The 21390-nt window shown below is 36.0% G+C and overlaps 1 protein-coding gene across 4 annotated transcripts in view; it reads right to left on the bottom strand.

The window, feature by feature from the left end:
* Nucleotides 1-21390, bottom strand: part of LOC106878788 (heterogeneous nuclear ribonucleoprotein R) — a 51052-nt gene that overhangs the window by 24563 nt on the left and 5099 nt on the right. For 2 of the 4 annotated variants that reach the window (XM_052967318.1, XM_052967316.1), the window contains exons 2-3: nt 15295-15475; nt 1691-1917 (exon numbers count right to left, since the gene is read on the bottom strand). In XM_052967318.1, coding sequence (XP_052823278.1) covers nt 1691-1917; nt 15295-15475 — 408 coding nt within the window. Of the gene's footprint in view, nt 1-1690; nt 1918-15294; nt 15476-16235; nt 16378-19193; nt 19384-21390 lie in introns of those variants that run through there. The other 2 variants (XM_052967317.1, XM_014928123.2) reach the window with 2 other exon arrangements.

The raw sequence follows: 21390 nt of genomic DNA, 5'->3' as shown, positions 1-21390 counted from the left end.
TTCCCTCAGACTGGGTAACCATGTATCTCCTTTACAGCAGCACACCTGTTTTCTGTCCAGGTAACCACATACCACCCCTACAACAAGATAACTGTTTCTGTCACTTTGTTTCACTATAAACCTTTCATCATCTGACACAAGATCCCCTCCTCCAATGCCCCTACCACTCTCAAAGGATTTTTGTCTTGCAAGTTATTTGGTGACCCTGCCAGAGCAGGTGCCACTTAAAAAGCATCCAGTCCACACTGTGAAGTGGTTGGCGTTTGGAAGCTGTAAAAACCATGCCAAACCGACCTCACCAGTGTTTGTGCCACATAAAAAGCACTCAGTCCATCCTGCTGGGTGGTTGATGTTAGGAAGGGCATCCAAAAGTAAAAATCCCGCCAAAACACAGAAGTCTGGTGCAGGCTCCTGTCAGACTATCCAACACATGCCAGCATGGAAGGTGGATGTTAAACGATGATGATGATGATGAATATACAATAAACTGGATTGGATGACAAGTAGCCAACATGACCAGTCCCATGGATCAACCAAACCTTACTCAACAAATTCCTTAAAGATTTGTGAAAATAGAGCTAATCTGCTTCAAGCAGAGTACTGAGTGTTTAATAAAGACAGAACGGCTAAAAAAATAACAAAAAACTCATATAAATAACTCTTTAATTAGTTATCTTTGTGTAGTGGGTCTACTTGAGCAGAGATGACCGGAGTTACTTAACTATAACATCATCATCATCATTGTTGTTTAACGTCCGCTTTCCATGCTGGCATGGGTTGGACAGTTTGACTGAGGGCTGGCAAATCAGAAGGCTACACCAGGCTCCAATCCAATCCGGCAATGTTTCTACAGCTGGATGTCCTTCCTAACGCCAGCCACTCTAGGAGAGTAGTGGGTGTTTTTTACATGCCACTGGCATGGGGGCCAGTCAGGCGGTTCTGGCATTGGCCACGCTTGGATGGTGCTTTTTACATGCCACCAGCACAGGAGCCAGTCAGGCGGCACTGGCAATGATCACGCACAAGTGGTACTTTTTACGTGCCTAATTCAATGTGGTCTGTTTGGTGTACAGTAGCAAATGTAACCATAGACAGTGACTGAGAATACAAGGTGTAAGCTGAGATGGCTATTAGGTTTGTATAGATAAGAGCTAGCTGAAAACATAGAGTACCACACCATGTGTTAACAGTAGAAGGTGACCATGACATGAGGAGAATAAGATATAAAAATTTTGAGGTTGCTAGGCCTTATAGATGAGATAATGATGATATGTGGTACAGTGGCCCAATTCTTAACCTATACCAGCACAAATGTGACAGAAGTAAACACTACTTAAGGAATATCTGTGTTCCCTTAATCTGTTAGGATTGTCAGCCAAATCTCCCTAAGACCACCCTTTCCCAAAACATTTAAAAAAAAGGAAAGAAATAATTGGATCATGTACTCCTAGATACAGTATGTTTTGGGATGGTCAACAGGTGGTCACGGATGGAATGTCATTCATTAAAGTCCTGCTGGAATAGAGCTGACCTGAGTCTAAACAGACATCAAAACAGGAGTGAAAATGACCTAAATATCTATAACAAATCAGGCAAATGCCAAAACTTATAAATACTGTGAAATACATGGAAAAGAAAATTAAAAAAGGGGAGGGGGGGGATTTGATGATAATAAAGAATTACAGCATACTTTTAATTTGGTTTCATCGGGGCCTTTTGCAGCAGAGTTAGGCATTCCTTGTATTTTTGTTCTCTGTCGAAACATTTTCATCTGTCCACATAAAAATGCACTTTTGTTAGCAACATGTTCCAAACTGCTATCACAAAACTGTTTCAACACAGATACAGCATCTTCAGCAGGAAATTCTTTAAGAGCATCCATTGCTCTGTCATCTAAATCAGACTGGGAAAGTTTCCCTAAAAAAAAATTTTTTTTAAATGAACAAAGATATAAATTAGGTAGAATTAATTAATAGCTGTTCACTCAAACACTAGAGAATAATAAATACAAACCAATGTGCAGAATCTTAACAACACTTTCTTTTAGAGAATTTACAAATTGTAGTTTTGACATCTGTTATATAATAACACAAATGGACAAAGACACTAAGACACAAATGTAACAATAGTGGAGTAAATAAATAGATTAAAAGGACAATTTCAGACAGTAAAAGGGAAGAGGGATTACCCAGACTAAAAATCACATGATAGAAGACCACACACAGGGGATAACATACTGCAAGACTACAAGTAAGACGTGCACACATGCTGAGCATTTGAGAGAGTACATTGACAGAAGAGTGTGCTGAAGACCACACACTACTAAATGAAGAACACATACATAGGAGAGAGTGCTTCAGAAACACAAACACTCACAGAGGAATGACTAAAGAAAGAGCACATACTCTACAGGGACCATATAAACACAGAAACAGTAAGAGAAAAAGCCATGCACTTGAAAGAATAAAGTAAGCAGGCATACACACACACACACTCCTAAAATTTATAATATATGATAAAAACAAACTAGAAAATGTAAGTGTATCTACAGATATGAAAGAAACACTTGGATCAGTGCAGAGATCAATGTTCATATACTACATGTGTGATGAAGTCAACAACAACAACAACAAAGTACTGTTCATGCCATTTGAGAGTTGTGTGGTATATGTTAGTGAGTGCAGCAGCTGGCCAATTTTGAGAAATTGGTTTATATCCTTGTCACTATTAACTGCAATGACAGGGTGGTTGTGCAATCAATACACAGAACCTTTTACCCCTCAATTTGTAATTACTCTAATGATCTATTTCTTACAAAGACTGAAAGTATACAATATATATGACCAATGTGTATCATCACTATGCTTCTTTCTTAGCATTCCAACCTGTTCAAATTTGAGTTTAATGGGTATAGCTATGCTGTTGTTGCCTTTTTTTTTTTATTGAAGTTACAATTAATTACACATACTTAATTAGACACAGCCTTACATTTTTGAGATTAAAGCACTGCTTAAATATAAATTTAAATGAAGTGTAACATGAAACATTACATTAAATGAAATAACTATATTGTGAAAAACTGGAAAGTTTATTCTTTCACTAAAGAAACACTATACCTATAGAATAATAAAAATAATAATAATAATAAAAATAATAATAATAATAAAAATAATTTTTTAAATGTTAAGATTGCTGACATGTCCCTAAATTCAGAATTGCTTCCACCAGATCCTCTATCATAGAAGCTCTTAAATCTGATTTGACTATTTGCCAGTGCAGAAAAGAGTGTCTCAATACTAACTTCAGTGGGTGAGATTGTTGATACAGCTATAGCGATATCACTAATGACCTCTAGATAAATAGGGATAATTTCTATAGTCAGTTTCTATGTGCTGTCATACTTTCCCATTTCTTTTAATCCATTAAAAAAAATCTTACCGAAATTTGTTTACTTGGATTTGTTTTATAAATAAGCAGTGATATTTTAATTTTCAATGTTCAAACTCTAATTCAGTGTTTCACTCCATTTGTTTTCTAACACTCTCAATGCTCTCACACCCTTTTCTCATGTACATACACACAGTATCAAGCTAGATGAATTTAGTCCCAGATACTATTTAGATGCAGGTAACTACTTAATATAGTACTGTCCTACTACAGGAGAACTTTTAACACACCATTGCTTGACTACAATTAATGACCCCAATCTTTAGCACATGGCTTTGACCAAACTTGGGTAAGATCTGTGCTTCCTACATACCCTACTAGCTAACAGTTGAAATTTATTTTTATATTTTGATTTGTAGTTGTACAAAATTTTCCACCATCCATTTTGAGAAACAGTTGTCTACTTCATTTGATGATGATGATTCTGAGCTAACAGTACATCTACCTTCTTTGTTCTATGGTTCAAGAGTTTCATGTAGTAGCTGCTGCCAATTTAAGAGAGTTACTAATTCAAAGAGGGCATCTTTTCTTCAGCAATTTGGTCATTGCTCAAATACATGCAGTTCAATGGATAAATACAAACAATAGCTAACAGGAGTTAATTATCCAGCAAGAGAACCTCCCCTACCATCAGCATTATATCTTAATTTATGTTTGTTCAAAATCAGTACATGCCTAACTCTGACTCCAGTAACACAATAATTCTTTCTCAACCCTAGTAGTGACCCTGTGGGTAAGGAACTCAGTTGTCAATTCACTGTCCACATAGGCAAGTAATGAGAACACAATAAGAATGACAAAGGCTGACTTCAATCCTTCCTGTAAGAGATTGGGACTCATACTTGTTCTCCTAAACCCAATCTATTAAGGGCCTTAGTATCACTACTTTAAGTTACTGTTTTTCACAAACTACAGATTCATAGAAGAAGTGTATTATAGATAACAGATCTGTCTACCTGTAGACAGGATACTTGCTAAACTTAAGTACATACTCTCCAGATAATTAAACTGGGGTTACATGGAATCAAGTATTTTGCCAGGGTTAAAATAATATTTGCATTGTAGGCATGAATTCACAACACAAAGAGGTGGTAGCCTAATACTTTGACCCCACCATGTCAAAAATCTACAAGCAGCATTTGATTTAATAAACCAACCATTTGTCTCAAACAGAAACACACACACACATACACACAGAGGGTGCACCAAAAAAACGTATTCACACTTTAACAGCTGATAATTAATTTTCATTTGCTTTTAGATTTAACGCAGTAGAAATAATGAAGGGAGCCAGACTAATCTTTGAGCAAAGAAGATTTATCCTAAAGTTCTACTGGAAATTTGTAAATGCAGTCAAGTGCAAAGACAGTTTAGGAGAGAGTTTCAACCAGATCCAACTACATGACTTATCATCAATCAAACTAAAGATAAATTTGAAGTAGATGGAACTGTGCAGAATATCCACGTGGAACATTCCAGGAGACCACAGACATCAATGAGCCCCAAGAAACAAGAAAGGACACAAGAAACATGTCAGAGTTGATGAAAATCTGTGAGATATAAACTTCCAAAATCAAGTGTACAACATGGTACAGTTTATTATCATATGGTTTAATTACACTACTCATCTTTGATAGTACAGTGACTGGTCCTATTTATTTGGACATGCTGCAACAATCTGTTATGCCATGCATTCCTGAGGACAGAAAATGTGGAGCTTTATTTCCAGCAAGATGAGGTATCCCCAAAACTACCATAATATATTTTAAGGGCCTACCTTGATGAGATTTTTCTAAACAGGTGGATTGGAAGATGTTCGGGAGAATGCCCTTCATGTTCACCAGATCTCACACCAGGAGACTTTTTTTATGGAGATACTTAAACTATTAAGTTTACAGTACAAAACTGGCAACAGTTAATTAATTGAGGTTAGCCATTGAATGAGAATGCAAATACCAAATGAAATGTGAAAACACATATAAAGAAATTAAATTCTGTATGTAGATTCTCTATAAAATTTTGAAAATGAAATATATTTTAATAAGCATTCACTTTATACATTTTTTGAGGACAACCTATATATTAAATAGACACACACATACACCAACCTGTGAGTATTCGTTTAGTTTAAAGTGTTAAGTCCAACAATTAGACAAAACAAATCTATGTAACATCATTATCATCAATTAACGTCCCCCTTCCATGCTAGCATAGGTTTGACGGTTTGACAAGAGCTGGCCAAGCGGGAGTCCACACCATGAGAAGACAAGGGAATTGCAGCATGATTGTGCAACCTACTAAAAATAACAGCCAAATCTCTCTCAAATCACATCCTACCACTTAGAGATCGTCACATCAGTTTAATAAAGACTGACTTGAGCTGAATAACAACAAAGCACCATACAGAAATAATTTGAACAGAATTTTGAGAACAGCATAAAAACACAAAGAAAGGGTCATGCATAAAGCTTCTGATTGTAGCTCTTTTTGTGAGAAGCAAAAATTTTAATTTTTCCTAATTTTGGAAACACAAAATATTTGATACATAAAGGTATTTTAGAATGAAAGTTGGCTCATCAAGAGACTGAAAATTCAAAATTATCTACAAATGACTGAGCTCAAGAGGCTGAGTTTCATGAAAGAGATGACAGGACCACTGCAAGTGGCCACAGGTTACACTGGAGAAGACACCACCTCCCTCCACCAAAGCAAGCCTAGCAGAACTGAGGTAAAAATAGGCACAGATAGGAACAAAACTGAAATATAAACATCTATAACTAGTTTATTCTCACTTTGTCAGTGACATAAATGATGATTGGTTTACTCCTTTAAACTCCTTTATTATAGTTATTATTATCATCATTATTATTATTAAGATGGCAAGCTGGCAGAGTTGTTAAAGTGCAAGACAGAATGCTTAGCAGCATTTCAACTGTCTTTACATTTTGAGTTCAAATCCTGCCAAATTTGACTTTGCCTTTCTTCCTTTCTTCAAACATTAAGGTCTATATAATCAATTAACCCCCTCCACCAAAACGTCAGGCCTACAGTAGAAAAGATTGTCCTTATTACCACTACTATAAAACTTACCTATAACATGCAGACAGGTGGTTGGTGGATAGAGTCAACAATCTTCATTGATAATGCGTTTTCCACAAACCCACCCTCATAAAAAAGAAAAAAAAAACTTTTTATCTCCTATGAGTCATTATTGCAGTTAAAAGGTAAGTGTTGAAGCAAACTAAGATATTATATGACAAAGACTTTGTCTTTATTGCCACATCAAGTTCTCACCATAGCCTTCTCTCACAAGCAAGCATCAATCAATAGTATGTGCCATGCTTTTGCTAACTGTTCTAGGTGCTCACGTGACCTGCCACCCTTGACACAGCTGAACACCTAGATGAGACAGCTGGAAGAGAGAACGCAGCCCCAGCACTTGGCTGATATGCAATTCCAAGCAAGGTGACAGGACAAAATACAACAATGTCATCACAGTGATTTTTGGAGAAGTCATGTTATCACAATCAATTACTATTAATTGATAATGAAAAGCATTTGAAACACAAAATGTCTTGCTCAAGAACATAAGTTACTTAGTCAAGAGATCAAACCCACAACCTTAAGATCATGAGCCAAACACCCTAACCACAAGGCCATACATCTACAATGAATAATAAACAATAGCTAACAAAGCCTGTATATGGATCCTGTATTGCTGACTTTCACGTGAAGTCAGTAACTTCAATAGAAAACTAGTGGATTTTTTTGAAGTTCATATCTACCAAAGAGATTGTGAAACTATCATAATCATCATCATCATCTATTGACTACACTTTGTATCATGTATGGTGTCAAACATACCACATATTTAATTCCATCATTCTATGTCCCTATGAGGGAACAGTTTCCAGATGATGACCTAGTTAGCAGACAAACCTGAGTCTCTTTCAGGCAGTATTCGGAAAGCAGCAGTCATCTTCTTATTATCTTGTTAATCAACAGCAAGCCTTCTGTATTATTGTTACTCATTATAAAAGATCAGTAACACAAATTACGGTTAATTTTTTCAAGACCAGGCCTGAGCAGGAACTTGTGTATTAATGGATCTTTATTACAGAGACTAACAGGTCAACTCTTTGATAACCATATATACTAGGATATAGATTCTAAAGTATAGTTTTTTTGTTCTTCTAAATGAGTATGAACTATAGTGAAACAATCTGAACTATATTTGTCTACTGTCACTTCAAATGGTGAAGATGATTCAAATGTTTCACCCTGTTGTTAGCATATTTCTGTTGAAAAACACAGCCTTGTTTCAATTATTTCGAAAATGAAGAATTTTGTAAAAAAAAAAAATTCCATCATTGTTAAAGGTAGAGTTTGGAATATAAATTAACACGAAATTTTAATGTAAGGTTTTAATCTAGCTCAGGGGTTTTCAAACTGTGGTCCGCGGACCACAGGGAGTCTGCAAGGACAAGACAGGGGGCCCGTGGACAGCAAATACTTTTTATGGGCAATTTGATTTTATATATGTTTTTTAATCAAACTCTTTTAATTGACAATAAACCTATTTGTTAAATACTGTCAAATAAATAAATGTAAAAATATATGTTATTTTAAGCAAATATTTATGTATAAATTTCTTAAGCGTTTATAAGGGGGTCCCTAAGGTAAAGCCTGAAATATAAAGGGGTCCGCAAGTCAAAAAGTTTGAAAACCCCTGATCTAGCTCATTTTAAAACACGAAGTTTGTATCATAGGGCGAAGACAATCTCAGGCAGGTTGTTATCAAAAGGGTTAAAGGAATGACCAGATGTATTGCATAAAAAATATCAATAAAGGTATTTTTATGAAGCAGTAATATAGCAATAATCATCATAAAATAATTTAGCAGTAAGAGAAGAACTAACTTTTCAAGAATGAGATCAGACCAGATATTCCAACTGGGTAAATCTCACTAGTTTGAAAAGAGACTGCAAATGTCATAGGGATTGTATCTACTCTTTCATTGAACAACTTATTGTATAACAGTTGTGGTTGAGTTACTAACTGTAGTTGGTTCTAAGTCATAAACAAACAGACGACATTGAAAACAGTGATGTGTGTGTGTGTGTGTGGGGGGGGTCCTATCCACAGCCCTACTGTGTCAGATGTCTTAACACACTTTATGTTTGTTACACATCTTTTAATCATCATTTTAGCCATAGCTACCTAGCACAGAACATAGTTTAGCTAGGTTTTAGGGTGTGAAGATACATCTTGACTCTCTTCATTTCAAAGACTCTAGAATGTTTACTTTTAGCAGATATACAGAAATCTCACACTGAATTACAGGCACTGAAGATTAAGAGGATAAAGTACTCTATGACTACTAGAACAGTAGCCTGTGGATCATACTTTAAATACTGTCTTAATCTTTCATATCTCAAAGACTGATAAAAAATTAAAAAATCAATAATAAAAGAACAGCTAACAGAAAATTCATTAAGTGTGATAAAAAGCTGAAAATAGTAATCAAAGGATTGCTACATTTATGAATGCCTATCTTTTACCATAAATTGCAAGCATCATGCTAAACTTGAAACATATATTAGGAACTGGAACTATTAGTCATTACTATCAATTATTGTAATTAGCTAATTTCATAAAATATCACAAAAAGTTTTTAAACTTAATTTATATTCCCATGAATTGTATAAGTTGGAGTACCCATTTCTTTTCATCCCTAAGTTTTACAATGTAACATGTGAATATGAATTTTTAAACTCCTACAATATAACATCTGTGTGTCTTTAATCTTAAGTCTTACAATACCACAATACTGAGTTGTCTTTTACCCCTTAGTCTTACAATATGTCATTTGTGAATGTGTCTTTAATCCTAAATCTTAGAATGCAACACCTGGAATATGTCTTTAATCTTAAGTCTACAAAACATCATGTTAATGCCTGCATATCTTATGCCATTATTCCTGTTCTCACATTTGACTGAACTAATTCTAGGCCCACTCCTACCACAAGGATCTTCCATATCCATCAACAACAACAGCTGCTAACCACAAACTGGACATCATCTCTGAGATCTAGTACCAAACAGAAGTTCTATCCATGATCTCCACCCACTGATTTTATGTAATTTGTCTCAAGATATAGATCTGGAGAAACTAATGTTATTTTCTGAAATAAATGGGTTGATTGTTTTTTTCCCCCTCCTCCCTCTGCTTTAGCTTGATAAGCTGAAACAGACCCATCCATGTCAGCAATAAAAAAACACATCATGATGAAACCTGGTGTGTGTGTGTGTGTGTATCCTAACAAATATTTATTCTTTCATTTGTTTGACTGTGGCCATGCTGGAGCACCACCTTTAGTCAAACAAATCAACCCCAGGACTTATTCATTGTAAGCCTAGTACTTATTCTATCAGTCTCTTTTGACAAAATGCTAAGTTACGGGGGACGTAAAACACACCAACATCGGTTGTCAAGCGATGGGGGGGGGGACAAACAAAGACACACACACACATATATATATACGACAGGCTTCTTTCAGTTTCTGTCTACCAAATCTACTCACAAGGCTGTGGTCAGCCCAAGGCTATAGTAGAAGACTCTTGCCCAAGGTGCTACACAGTGGGACTGAACCCAGAACCATGTGGTTTGTAAGCAAGCTACTTACTACACAGCCACTCCTGTGCCTATAAAACAAAGAATTATTTTGACAATTATTCTATCCTACAGAAGTCAAATTTATCCCTCAACAAACTCCGATGTAAGTCTGTAGTTATAAATTTTGGGGCTGCAAATTCACAATAAAGAAAAGTTAGTCACTACTGGACCATCAATAAGCTGATGAAGTTCCAACAGAATAAGCAGGACAGTCGACAGAAGAATGTGCAATGCACACTGCCACATATGATAAACTGCTGCATGTTGGAATGCAGTATATTCTTTAGAATATCTTTAGCACTTAACCTACATCAAACCTAACTAGTTCATTTTTCCATACTAACATGGGTCTCACACACATTACTGAGGTATCGTTTTACAGTTAGATGCCCTTCCTGTCATTAAACTTTACCTGTTTTTCAAGTAAATGGACAATCTATAAACAGGGAATGTCAAGAAACAACACTGTAGCCCAGCACTTTTCCATGTGTAGCACATACTGGAAATATTCACATATTTGAGAAATGGAGCCATAGTAGAGGATGACACAGTGTTATTGAACATGAAACCATACAGTGAGAAGTGAATTTCTTAACACATAGCCATGCCCTTGTCTGCTTAATTCTATGATCAATGGAGTCTGCTCAATTGAGCTGACCTCAGACTTCCCAACAACGTGATAGATAACATTCATGATTGCTGCATCTGTAGGTTTTAGAGTTAAATTGCCTCCTTATGGACTATAAGCCTACTGGAGAATAACTGACTGAAGCTATAAATTGAAACTGTGAAAATGCTTTGTACATCGATTTTAATAAAGTCAGAAATTTACAGGGTCTTTTTTAATGGCCAAGCCAAAAACGAAAACGCCGCATCACATCCCTAACCCATTGCAGGGCCTATAAGTCTTGTGGGAGAAAGTTACAATCTGATCAGTGACCTGCATGTTTACAACAGACTCAAAACGGATGATAATTTAAGTTCATCATCCACCTGAATAACTACAACAGGTAGATTAGAAGAGTTCCAGTGAACTACTGACCACATGGCCAGCCAGGGTCACCTATAAAACCAGTACCTTACTTCTATGGATCAGTAGCAGGTTTAACCCTTTATTATTTAAACTGGCCATATCCAGCTCAAATCCACTTGTTTTATGGTCAAACCTGCCAGATCTGGCTTTTTACACTTACCCTACAAAGTCATTCTAAAAATAAACAATCTCATCATCGAAATCTCAAAGCTAGGAGATAATGCATGATTAATTCAAAGCAATGTGATACACTCTCTGAGTGGTTGGCATCAGGAAGGGCATCCAGCTGTAGAAACCCTGCCAAATCAGATTGGAGCCTGGTGTAGCCATCTGGTTTCACCAGTCCTCAGTCAAATCGTCCAACACATGCTAGCATGGAAAGCGGACATTAACTGACGACGATGATGATGATGATGATGATGAGAGTAATCTGAATGTGAAAGGGAAGGGCACACATTTGTTAAAGGCACTGCCATAATTCATTTGCAGAATAAGACAAAGAAAAAATACAAGTAAAATAACCTGTAGCTGTTGTTCAGCCTCAGATTGATATATTTTCTAATGCGTCCACTTTTTAAGAGAGTAGAAATGTGATTTGAGGGAGATTTAGTTAATATTTTTAGCAAGCTGAGTAACTTCATGTAGTCTTTCTAGCTGGCTAAAAGAAAGTTTCTAATTAATGTAATAATTTATTTCTACAATTAAAAAAAAAAGTTACTTCATTATCTGGAGGAAAAGAGAGAAATAAAGTGAAATAGAAAAACACAGAAAACATCTCAGATATTTAATACAGATATCTGAGAATCAATCTTAAATGAAGCAGAGGTATTGATTTGAGAGGAAGTATTATCTGATTTTAGATCAGCATTCAATTAAAAACAAACCAACAAATTTGTTTATAATTATAATATATACTGGGTTTTACTTTACTGTTCAAACGGATATAGATTTCAGCCAAAGATAATTGATTGTAAACTACAGTCAACTGTGGATGGGCCAGACAACAATGTTCACAAGCTATCTCCAGTGTTAAGCACAATGCAGAAAAAGTGTGTCTGTGTGTGTGCGTGTGTGTGTGTGTATATATATATATATATATATATATTTATATATATCATCATCATCATTTAACGTCCGCTTTCCATGCTAGCATGGGTTGGACGATTTGACTGAGGACTGGTGAAACCAGATGGCTACACCAGGCTCCAATCTGATTTGGCAGAGTTTCTATGGCTGGATGCCCTTCCTAACGCCAACCACTCAGAGAGTGTAGTGGGTGCTTTTACGTGTCACCTGCACGAAGGCCAGTCAGGCGGTACTGGCAACGGCCACGCTCAAGATGGTGTATTTTATGTGCCACCTGCACAAGAGCCAATCCGGGGGCACTGGCAACGATCTCGCTCAAAAATCCTACGAAGGCCAGTCCGGCGGTACTAGCAACGGCCACGCTCAAAATGGTGTATTTTATGTGCCTTTATCCAGGGACACTGGTTGTCAAGCAGTGATGAGAAGACAAACACAGACTCAAAGACACACATATATATGACAGACTTCTTTCAATTTCTGTCAACCAAATCCACTCACAAGGCTTTGGTCAGCCCAAAGATATAGTAGAAAACTCACCCAAGTTGCCATGCAGTGGGACTGAACCCAAAACCATGTGGTTGGAAGCCCAAGCATGGCCATGCCCTCTTGGCCGAAATGTATAAAACAATAAAAGAATATTTATAAAAGAAAATTAATGTATATATAATATTACATAATGTACACAGGTAAGGAGTTCAAAATAGTACTTGATGCTGAGGGGTGAGGGTTGTTTATGTCATTGCAGTTGTCACCTCACATTTAGATATTCAAATTTCAGGTTCCTATTCAATCAGGCTAAATATAAAGCGAACTTCATATCCAGTCGGACAAACGTTCATATCTGCTCTAGTACTTATCTTAACGGAATATATTTGTTAAAATACTAAGTTAATAGTTTGAAGCATCATCCCTTTAACAACTAGAGGTGTGTTAAAAAACACAAACACAGATACATACATAGACATATGATAGGTTTTGAAGAGTTTCTGTCAACACAACTACATCCACAAGATATTGAGCAACCCAAGACTTCAATATAAGACACCTTTGTCAAAATTTCTGCGATATCAGACTATAACTTTTAATCACACAAGCATACCTGCAAATCATAAATATATACAAAGTGCAGGCACGGCTGAGTAAATAAATTTGCTTTTCAACTACATGGTCTTGAGTTCTGTTCCACTGTGCAGTACCTCGAACAAGTGTCTTCCTCTACAGCACCCAAATGACCAGTACCTTGCAAGTGAATTTAGAAGATGGAAGCTGTGCAAAAGCTCTTCATATACATACATATATATATATATATATATATATATATATATCGCCTGACTGGCCTGCGTGCCGGTGACATGTAAAAAGCACCCACTACACTCTCGGAGTGTTGCCGCTAGGAAGGGCATCCAGCTGTAGAAACTCTGCCAAATCAGATTGGAGCCTGGTGTAGCCATCTGGTTCGCCAGTCCTCAGTCAAACCGTCCAACCCATGCTAGCATGGAAGGCGGACGTTAAACGACGATGATGATGATGAGGGATGGGTGTGTGGTTAAGAAATTGAAACCATGTTGTGCATATCTGTGTGTGCATCATGACTGTGCCTTGCTGCTTGACCACTGGTGTTGGTTTGTTTAAATTCTATGTCACTTTGCCATCTGATATAAAGATATTCTATAAATACCAAAACAAAAATAAGTACTATGGCTAAGTTGATTGGCTTAAAATCCATTAAGTCTGTGTCCCAACTGATGATTAAATCAATCAGTACTCAGAGTTTCTGTAGGGGGACAAAAGATTCACCTTTTCATCATTTAAAGTATTATACAATATAAGAAATTGGTAGAATGAATAAAACTCTATTACATATACTTACTACTTTTTCTCCCATAATATATTACGTATACCCAAATGTGTACACATACACACGTGAATATATATATATACATATATTGGAGACCCACCTAGAAAATTACCCTCCGAGGCACAAGTCCGGGCAAGGTTGTTTGTGGAAGGCCAGCAGGTGCCCATACATACCAGCCTCCCCGCTCCACACCACTGATGTTATCCAAGGGAAAGGCAAAAGCCGATACAGTTTCACACCAGTGATGTCGCAACTCATTTCTACAATTGAGTTAACTGGGGCAACGTGAAATAAAGTGTCTTGCTCAAGAACACAACACACAGCCTGGTCTGGGAATTGAACTCCCAACCTCACGATCGTAAGCTCAACGCTCTAACCAGAGCCATGCGCCTTCACACATATATGTCTAAGAATATATATAGATACATGTTGGTGTTAGGAAGGGCAGCCAACCATAGAAACTATGCCACATCAAACTGGAAACTGGTGCAGCCCTCTGGCTTTCCAGCTCCCTGTTAAACTATCTAACCCATGTCAGCATGGAAAGTGGACGTTAAATGATTATGATGAGATAGATCAACAGACAGATAGATATAGATATACATTATGGTACAAAGATAAACAAAGGTGTTTATATTCTGATGGCTGTTTGTCATATGTAATCTAATTAAGATCATGATTGTGAGGTCGTGAGTTCAATTCCTGGCAATGCGCTGTGTCCTTGAGCAAGACACTTTATTTTCACGTTGCTCCAGTCCACTGAGCTGGCAAAAATGAGTAGTACCTGTATTTCAAAGGGCTGGACTTGCCACACTGTATGTCACACTGAATCTACCTGAGAACTATGTTAAGGGTACACGTGTCTGTGGTGTGCTCAGCCACTTGCACATTAATTTCACAAGCAAGCTGTTGATCGTATCAGCTGGGACCCTTGTCGTCATAACTGACGGAGTGCTCCTAATTAAGATAGCACAAATTCTTTATGTCTAGTAATATAAACTTAGTTAACACACACACACACATACGCTTACATAAAAGTTTGTTTTCCTATAAGAATAAATGTAATATTTATTATTTTTTGAATACATTCATCAGGTTTCCTCCTCATTACATTAATAGCAGTTTTCATGGTGTTCATGTTAAATGTGTAACAATAATAACTACAAAAACTAAAAGAAGTAGGAAGTAACTCACCAGTTTTGTATATTTTAATCAATTCATCAGCTACTTTCTTATCGATTCCATGATCGATTAATTTTTGATAATCGTCAGAGTGACCATTCTCCATGGTTTCTGTAGATTCTTCAGCTTCGTCCTCAGCTAAAAGTTGATCTTCCAGTGATGGATCTACTTCTTCCTGTCCATTTTCAGCCATCTAATATTTAACAAGAGAAAAAAAGAGAGAGAGAGAGAAACACAACAAATCAATACAGTTTGAAAAACAACCTAATAACAAAAACAGAATACATACTGAAACATCATCATATACTCTGCTATCCACAACAATAATTTTTACAAGTGCTGGGCCAAAAATTAGTCAATTAAATCAAACCCCAGTATTTGACTGATACTTTATCTGATGCTGGAAGGATGAGAAGTAGTTTAATAATGAGGATTTCTGTCATAGGCAAAAAGCCACACAATCATAGGGAGGGCTTTGTTGATTAGATTTAATGTCAGTACTTGGCTGATACATATTTGATCAAATCCAAAGAAAGAGGACAAGTCTACTTCCAAAGAGATTTTAACTCAGAACAAAGAGGAATGCAACTAAACACAAGATGAAAATAATGCTTAAGGAGGAATAGAAGAAATGGTGACTCTCATGCCTTTCCTAGTAAAAAAAAGAAGCTATTCTTACACAAGCATGAAGCATGTCAAGACAGTATGAAAAAAACTATGATGCTTTGGAATTATTAAATAGTAAGAGGCATGTTTGGGAGTATGTATAACAATGGTCTTTTAATTAGCTCTTATTAGAAGTTGAGTAGACTTTTCATTCACCACTGTGAGACAGCGATAACAAGGTGAGGCTAATAGTGTTGAAGCATGATACAGGAAGAGAGAAACACAGGGGACAATTTTTTTCAATTTGGTAGAGAGGCAACAGCCCTCTTAAACACAGGCACACTTACAAGATTCCAGGCAACCAGATGAAAAGTTGATGGTTTTACAAAGTTGTTTACACTGTACTGTGTCTTCAGGCCATTGAGTCAATAAAAAAACACAAGAGTACAATTCACTGAAATTCCCTTTGGGATGTCCAAAGCTTGAAGTGGAATAGCCACCAAACTGACTTGCTCTAAAAAGACAAATTATTTCATAGTATTCCTATATGGTACTATGTTGTGGTACTCACCAGGTTAAGGGTAGTAATAAGAAAGTAAGGTACACTATTCAGTTAGCAGGGTGTGATTTACAGTCCAGTGGTAAAGGAATAAAAAAATAAACAGCAACAAAAAAGACATAGGAAACAGTTTAAAAAGTTGAGGGAGGAAGAAAGAGGAATAGTTTTTCGGTTCTAAGTACAACAATAATCTCATCAAACATTTGAAGAAATCATCAGCTGGCACACACAAAGAAACTTCCAGTACTTGTTGGCATTTTTGCTATTTCAGACCTACCACATATAATTACAAACACACCTTAGCTAAAATTAGCTTAAGAAACAGTGGTAACCAAAAACAGCATCCTACCAAAATGATGTAACCTTGGCGCCAGTATTTCTTATCTTAACACATATTCAAATTATTTTGGTGACATCATTACTTTTACCATTCTGTCACACACAACTATAATTCTGAGTATGATATTTTCCTCTGTACATAGGAATTTTAACTTTTCAGTTCTACAAATACATACCAAAGAGAAAATTCTAACAGCAATAATAATTACTTTAAAGTGCAGAGAGAAAATCAACATGTCAGAGACAGTGAAAAAGAGAGGGAGGGCTCTGAGAAAAAGGGAAAAAATGAGATTTTCATCCCCCAATTAACTATTTATGAAAATTTTTTCATCTTTCATTTAAACAATTCCTTTTACTTTGCTGAAACTCAGCCTTGTCCCATGTCCCCAGCTAAACATCCTCTCAGTGTTGGCAAAAGTATAATACATTAAAACACTTTTAGATTTTTTCCTCTGAGAAGCAGACCTAACACGATCCTTAGAAACTTTTAGTTCACTGTTGGAAACTATCTGGATTAAATCTCCAGTTTCCCTATTTTTCTTGCAGGTACTTAGGCTGCGTATCACCAGCTACGAAAAGCTTACTCTGACTAAAACCCTGACATATAAAATATAAGTTTCTTTATTTCTACATATGTCTACACAAACACCACTGAGTGACAAAAAAGCAAGTGTAGAACGGATGAACTCATGTGAGAAAAGTATGAAAATATGACACTACATATAAAGATATCATCTTGACTGTAAAATAATCAAATAACACGATATCCCAAATAATGAATATTTAACCCTACATTGGCCGTAATCCAGCAGACATATAATCAAAGGCATCCCAGCCATGACTATCCAACCACTTTTCAAATATTGTCTACTAAGGACTAGTGTCCTTTTAAAAGAACAGGATGTAATTTGAAGTAGATATTGTTGATTTTTCTAACAGTGATTAAGTCCAAGTTATGGATTTTTTTTTTAAAAGAAAAGCTGACTGGCTGAATGGTTAAAAAACTGAGACTACCTTTTCACAAATCATGAGTTAAAAGCTGATAAAAATATACAAGGGTGCCTAACACTTCATTCCACTTAATTTTACTTAGGCTGTTACCATTCATTTGGGAAGGCTACATGCAACAACAGAAAGTGTCCTTTTCAAAGGAAGGTTTTTATTTCTTTTACATTTTAATGCTGTGAAACTACAACTAGACACCCTGTATTTATATTTACATAACCTTCTACAGGAGAAATCCCCCCACCACCACCACCACCAAAAATTTCCCTCCTTTTCTTAACATTCTCCAAGCAAGGATATGCATATATATGTACCACGAAAAGAAAATTTGTCCTAATACATATTTTCATTATTTTCCTTGTTTCACTTATTGGAATTATAACAATAGTAATACAATAGTAAATTATAATGACACCAGTTCTTTGTAACCGGATACTGATTTTATTGAACGAGGAAGGAAAAAAAAGCCAAGTTGACCTCGGTGGGATTTTGACTCAGAATGTATAGAGACATACTTTTGTTTTAAACAAAACCAAACCACTGCCAATGGATTTATAAGTAACATAAATATACCTCCAGATATGTAGGAGACATATGCACACACATACACATTTAAAAACAATAATTTTCTCTGGAAAACATATGGAAGCATTTGCTACCTCCTCAACCAGACGAAAACAAAATACATACACACAAAGGTGTAAGAGGCTAATGGAAAAAAAAAAAGAAAAAATAGCAAGGTATCTTTTAGGGTGGCGTAATCGATAGACAAATGAAAAGTAGGTCACAGAGGAGGGCAAATGGAACTGTCATGACATTGAGTAATTAAGAAATAACAAGTCATAACAATAAGCTATTTATAATCTTTGACGATCGCTTAAAATTATTACCAATAGATTTTCCCTCTTTCCTTTGTTTCTCTCTCTCTCTCTCTCTCCAATTAAGAGACATTTGAATTCACTTACAATTTATTTCTCAGTATACTCATTCAGTACATCTCCCCACTTCGGTTAGCTTAAGATTTGCCTATATACTAAGAATGAGAAGGGGTTAATTATACAAGATACAAAGTGGTTGGAGATTCCAAACTTCATATGCATTGTTGAGTATACAGAGATAATTTTCTTCCTTAATTTCAATCTTTGAACCGAGGTCATGCTGGAGCACTGCCTTCAAGAGTTTTCAGCTAATTAAATCGATTAAAATACTCAGTCTGCTATTTATTTTACCGTTCTGTATGTCAAATGGTTTTATATATATATATATATATATATATACACATACACATATATATTTATGTACATACATACACACATAAATATACAAATATATATGTACGTATGTACACACACATACCCTATAAATTCACACATATACATATGAATAATAGGAACCAACAAACCTTTATGTGGTCGATTGACCAGCTAGAGTTAACAGCTAACAAATTTCCATTAAATCACAGTTCACTGAAAAGACACTGTAGTCCTGGATGTGCAAGAACACAAAACGGTCACAGCTGGAACACTTTGATATCACAGTTCTGTTTCGACCAGAGCCGATCTGAGGCCTAACAAAACCATACCTGTGCACGTACAGACACACACACACACACATATATATATATCTATATATATATATATATATATATATATATATATATATATATATATATATATATATATATATACACACACACACAACTACACTTAAACACACAAGCAAGTCCTCATACAAAGCATGTAAAAATAGCAGCAGCTACATGAACTTGCAACTATGTAACTGACAATTTAGCAACGAAAAAATACACGTGCGTTCGAGTGTGTGTGTATGCGGAGAGAAGTAGAGAGAGAGAGAGGAAGAGAGTGCATACTATGATACAATGTACAAGCCAATGGCGGTACTGACCCAATTGTAGCAGTTGCACATTTCTTCTAACTCTGCCATCTCTCTGTATATCAATGCCCTACCACCCCACTATATTCAAATCAAGCCAGACATTTTGTCTTCAGTTTCGTTATTTCTGATGTCACGTTTCCCGCCATCATTATATATATATAGGGTAGATAAATAAATATAATATACATACACACACACACAAACATATATAGTGTGGGTGTGTTACTTTCACTTCAGTATATGTGCATATGCCTAACACTAAAAACAACTTCCATATTTCTATATTGCTCATTAGGAAATAAAAGAACACAAATATACTTGTATGTGTGTGTGTGTTCGGCAAGATTACAACTGTAATGAGATAAGAAAAATTAATAACCCTCTTAATAATATAATATAAACTATCTTCTTTCCTATCTATTGGATCCGATCAATATCAAATAACAAGCGAGCATCTACCATAAATCCATTCCTGCACAAACACCATAAGAAAATTAACACACACTTGCCGATGACTGTGTGTTTGTCTGAGCCATCACGATCAAGGCCTTCAGAGTTGAATGTCCTGTCTTTCGCGCGTGCGCGTGTATGTACACACACACACATACATATTTATTAAGCTAAATCATTTCAAAAATAAATACCATGCAAAACAACTAGAGCTTCTACGAAATCGCTCGATCCGTTAGAAATCTCTCAAATCTCCATGCAGTTTTTAAAAGGGATTTATTGTATAACATAGTGTCCCTTACAAATGGAATACTTTTGTCCAAATAGATCTGCTCGATTAAAACTGACCAGGGACTTAAACAACTAAAGGAAGAAAGTTATAGTAGTTTTACCCCTCTAAAATAGAGAAAAGCTTAAAATATAGATTTCATACATTTGAAAACGGAATTCAAGAGCTAGTGGGGTATCGTTGATCTCAAACACAACTAACGACAAGTCTTTAATCTATGAAAACACGCGTGTGTACCAAGTTTATCTTAGTTATGAAGAAACAGGTTAACCTTCACAACACCAGAAGTTTCTAAGCCTGGAGATTAACTTCAACTTCAACTCCACGCGATCGATTCAACGTCTTGATCACCCTACGCCACACTCGGGCATTTGAATACCAAGGATTATATTAGATAATCCATGTGTGCTTCCATTTTTAAGACGGTAGGTTTAATTTAAGATTTAGCTGCTATTTCTACCAGGTTCAGCGTGTATCAAGAGAAAACAACAGTTATTCGTTTAACCCTCAAAGTTTTTATGTCCTCCAGAAAAGAAATAAATGTGGTCTTTGACTTTGTTTTAAGCATCGAAGATTCGGAATTTACAAATTGTATATATTTGAATTTTTTTAAATCAGAAACTTGTCACAGTTAAGCAATTTACATGATCGAAAGGTTTAAAAGTTCGCTAAACAATCACGCAGATGCGGGCCTTATCAACACACTATACCAAACTGATTCTACTCGAGAATAGTTACATTAAGGATATTGGTAGAGACGGACTATATGTAATCTGAACCTTTCCCCCTCTTATTTATTAATTTTTTTTTACGGCTATGGAGATTCCGATTCTGAAAAAAAAATTCTTGAAAAATTTCAACCCCCCCCCCCAACCAAGTAGGCTATTTACATGCTAGAAATAACAGCCAAATCTCACAAAACTAGTGTTAGGGTTAGGTTTACCCTGTGGATCTATATAAAACC

Source organism: Octopus bimaculoides, chromosome 4 (assembly GCF_001194135.2).
Source record: "Octopus bimaculoides isolate UCB-OBI-ISO-001 chromosome 4, ASM119413v2, whole genome shotgun sequence".
NCBI classification, from domain to species: Eukaryota; Metazoa; Mollusca; class Cephalopoda; order Octopoda; family Octopodidae; genus Octopus; species Octopus bimaculoides.
Note: the sequence above shows the minus strand (reverse complement) of the source record. Positions and strands in the feature narration are given on the sequence as shown.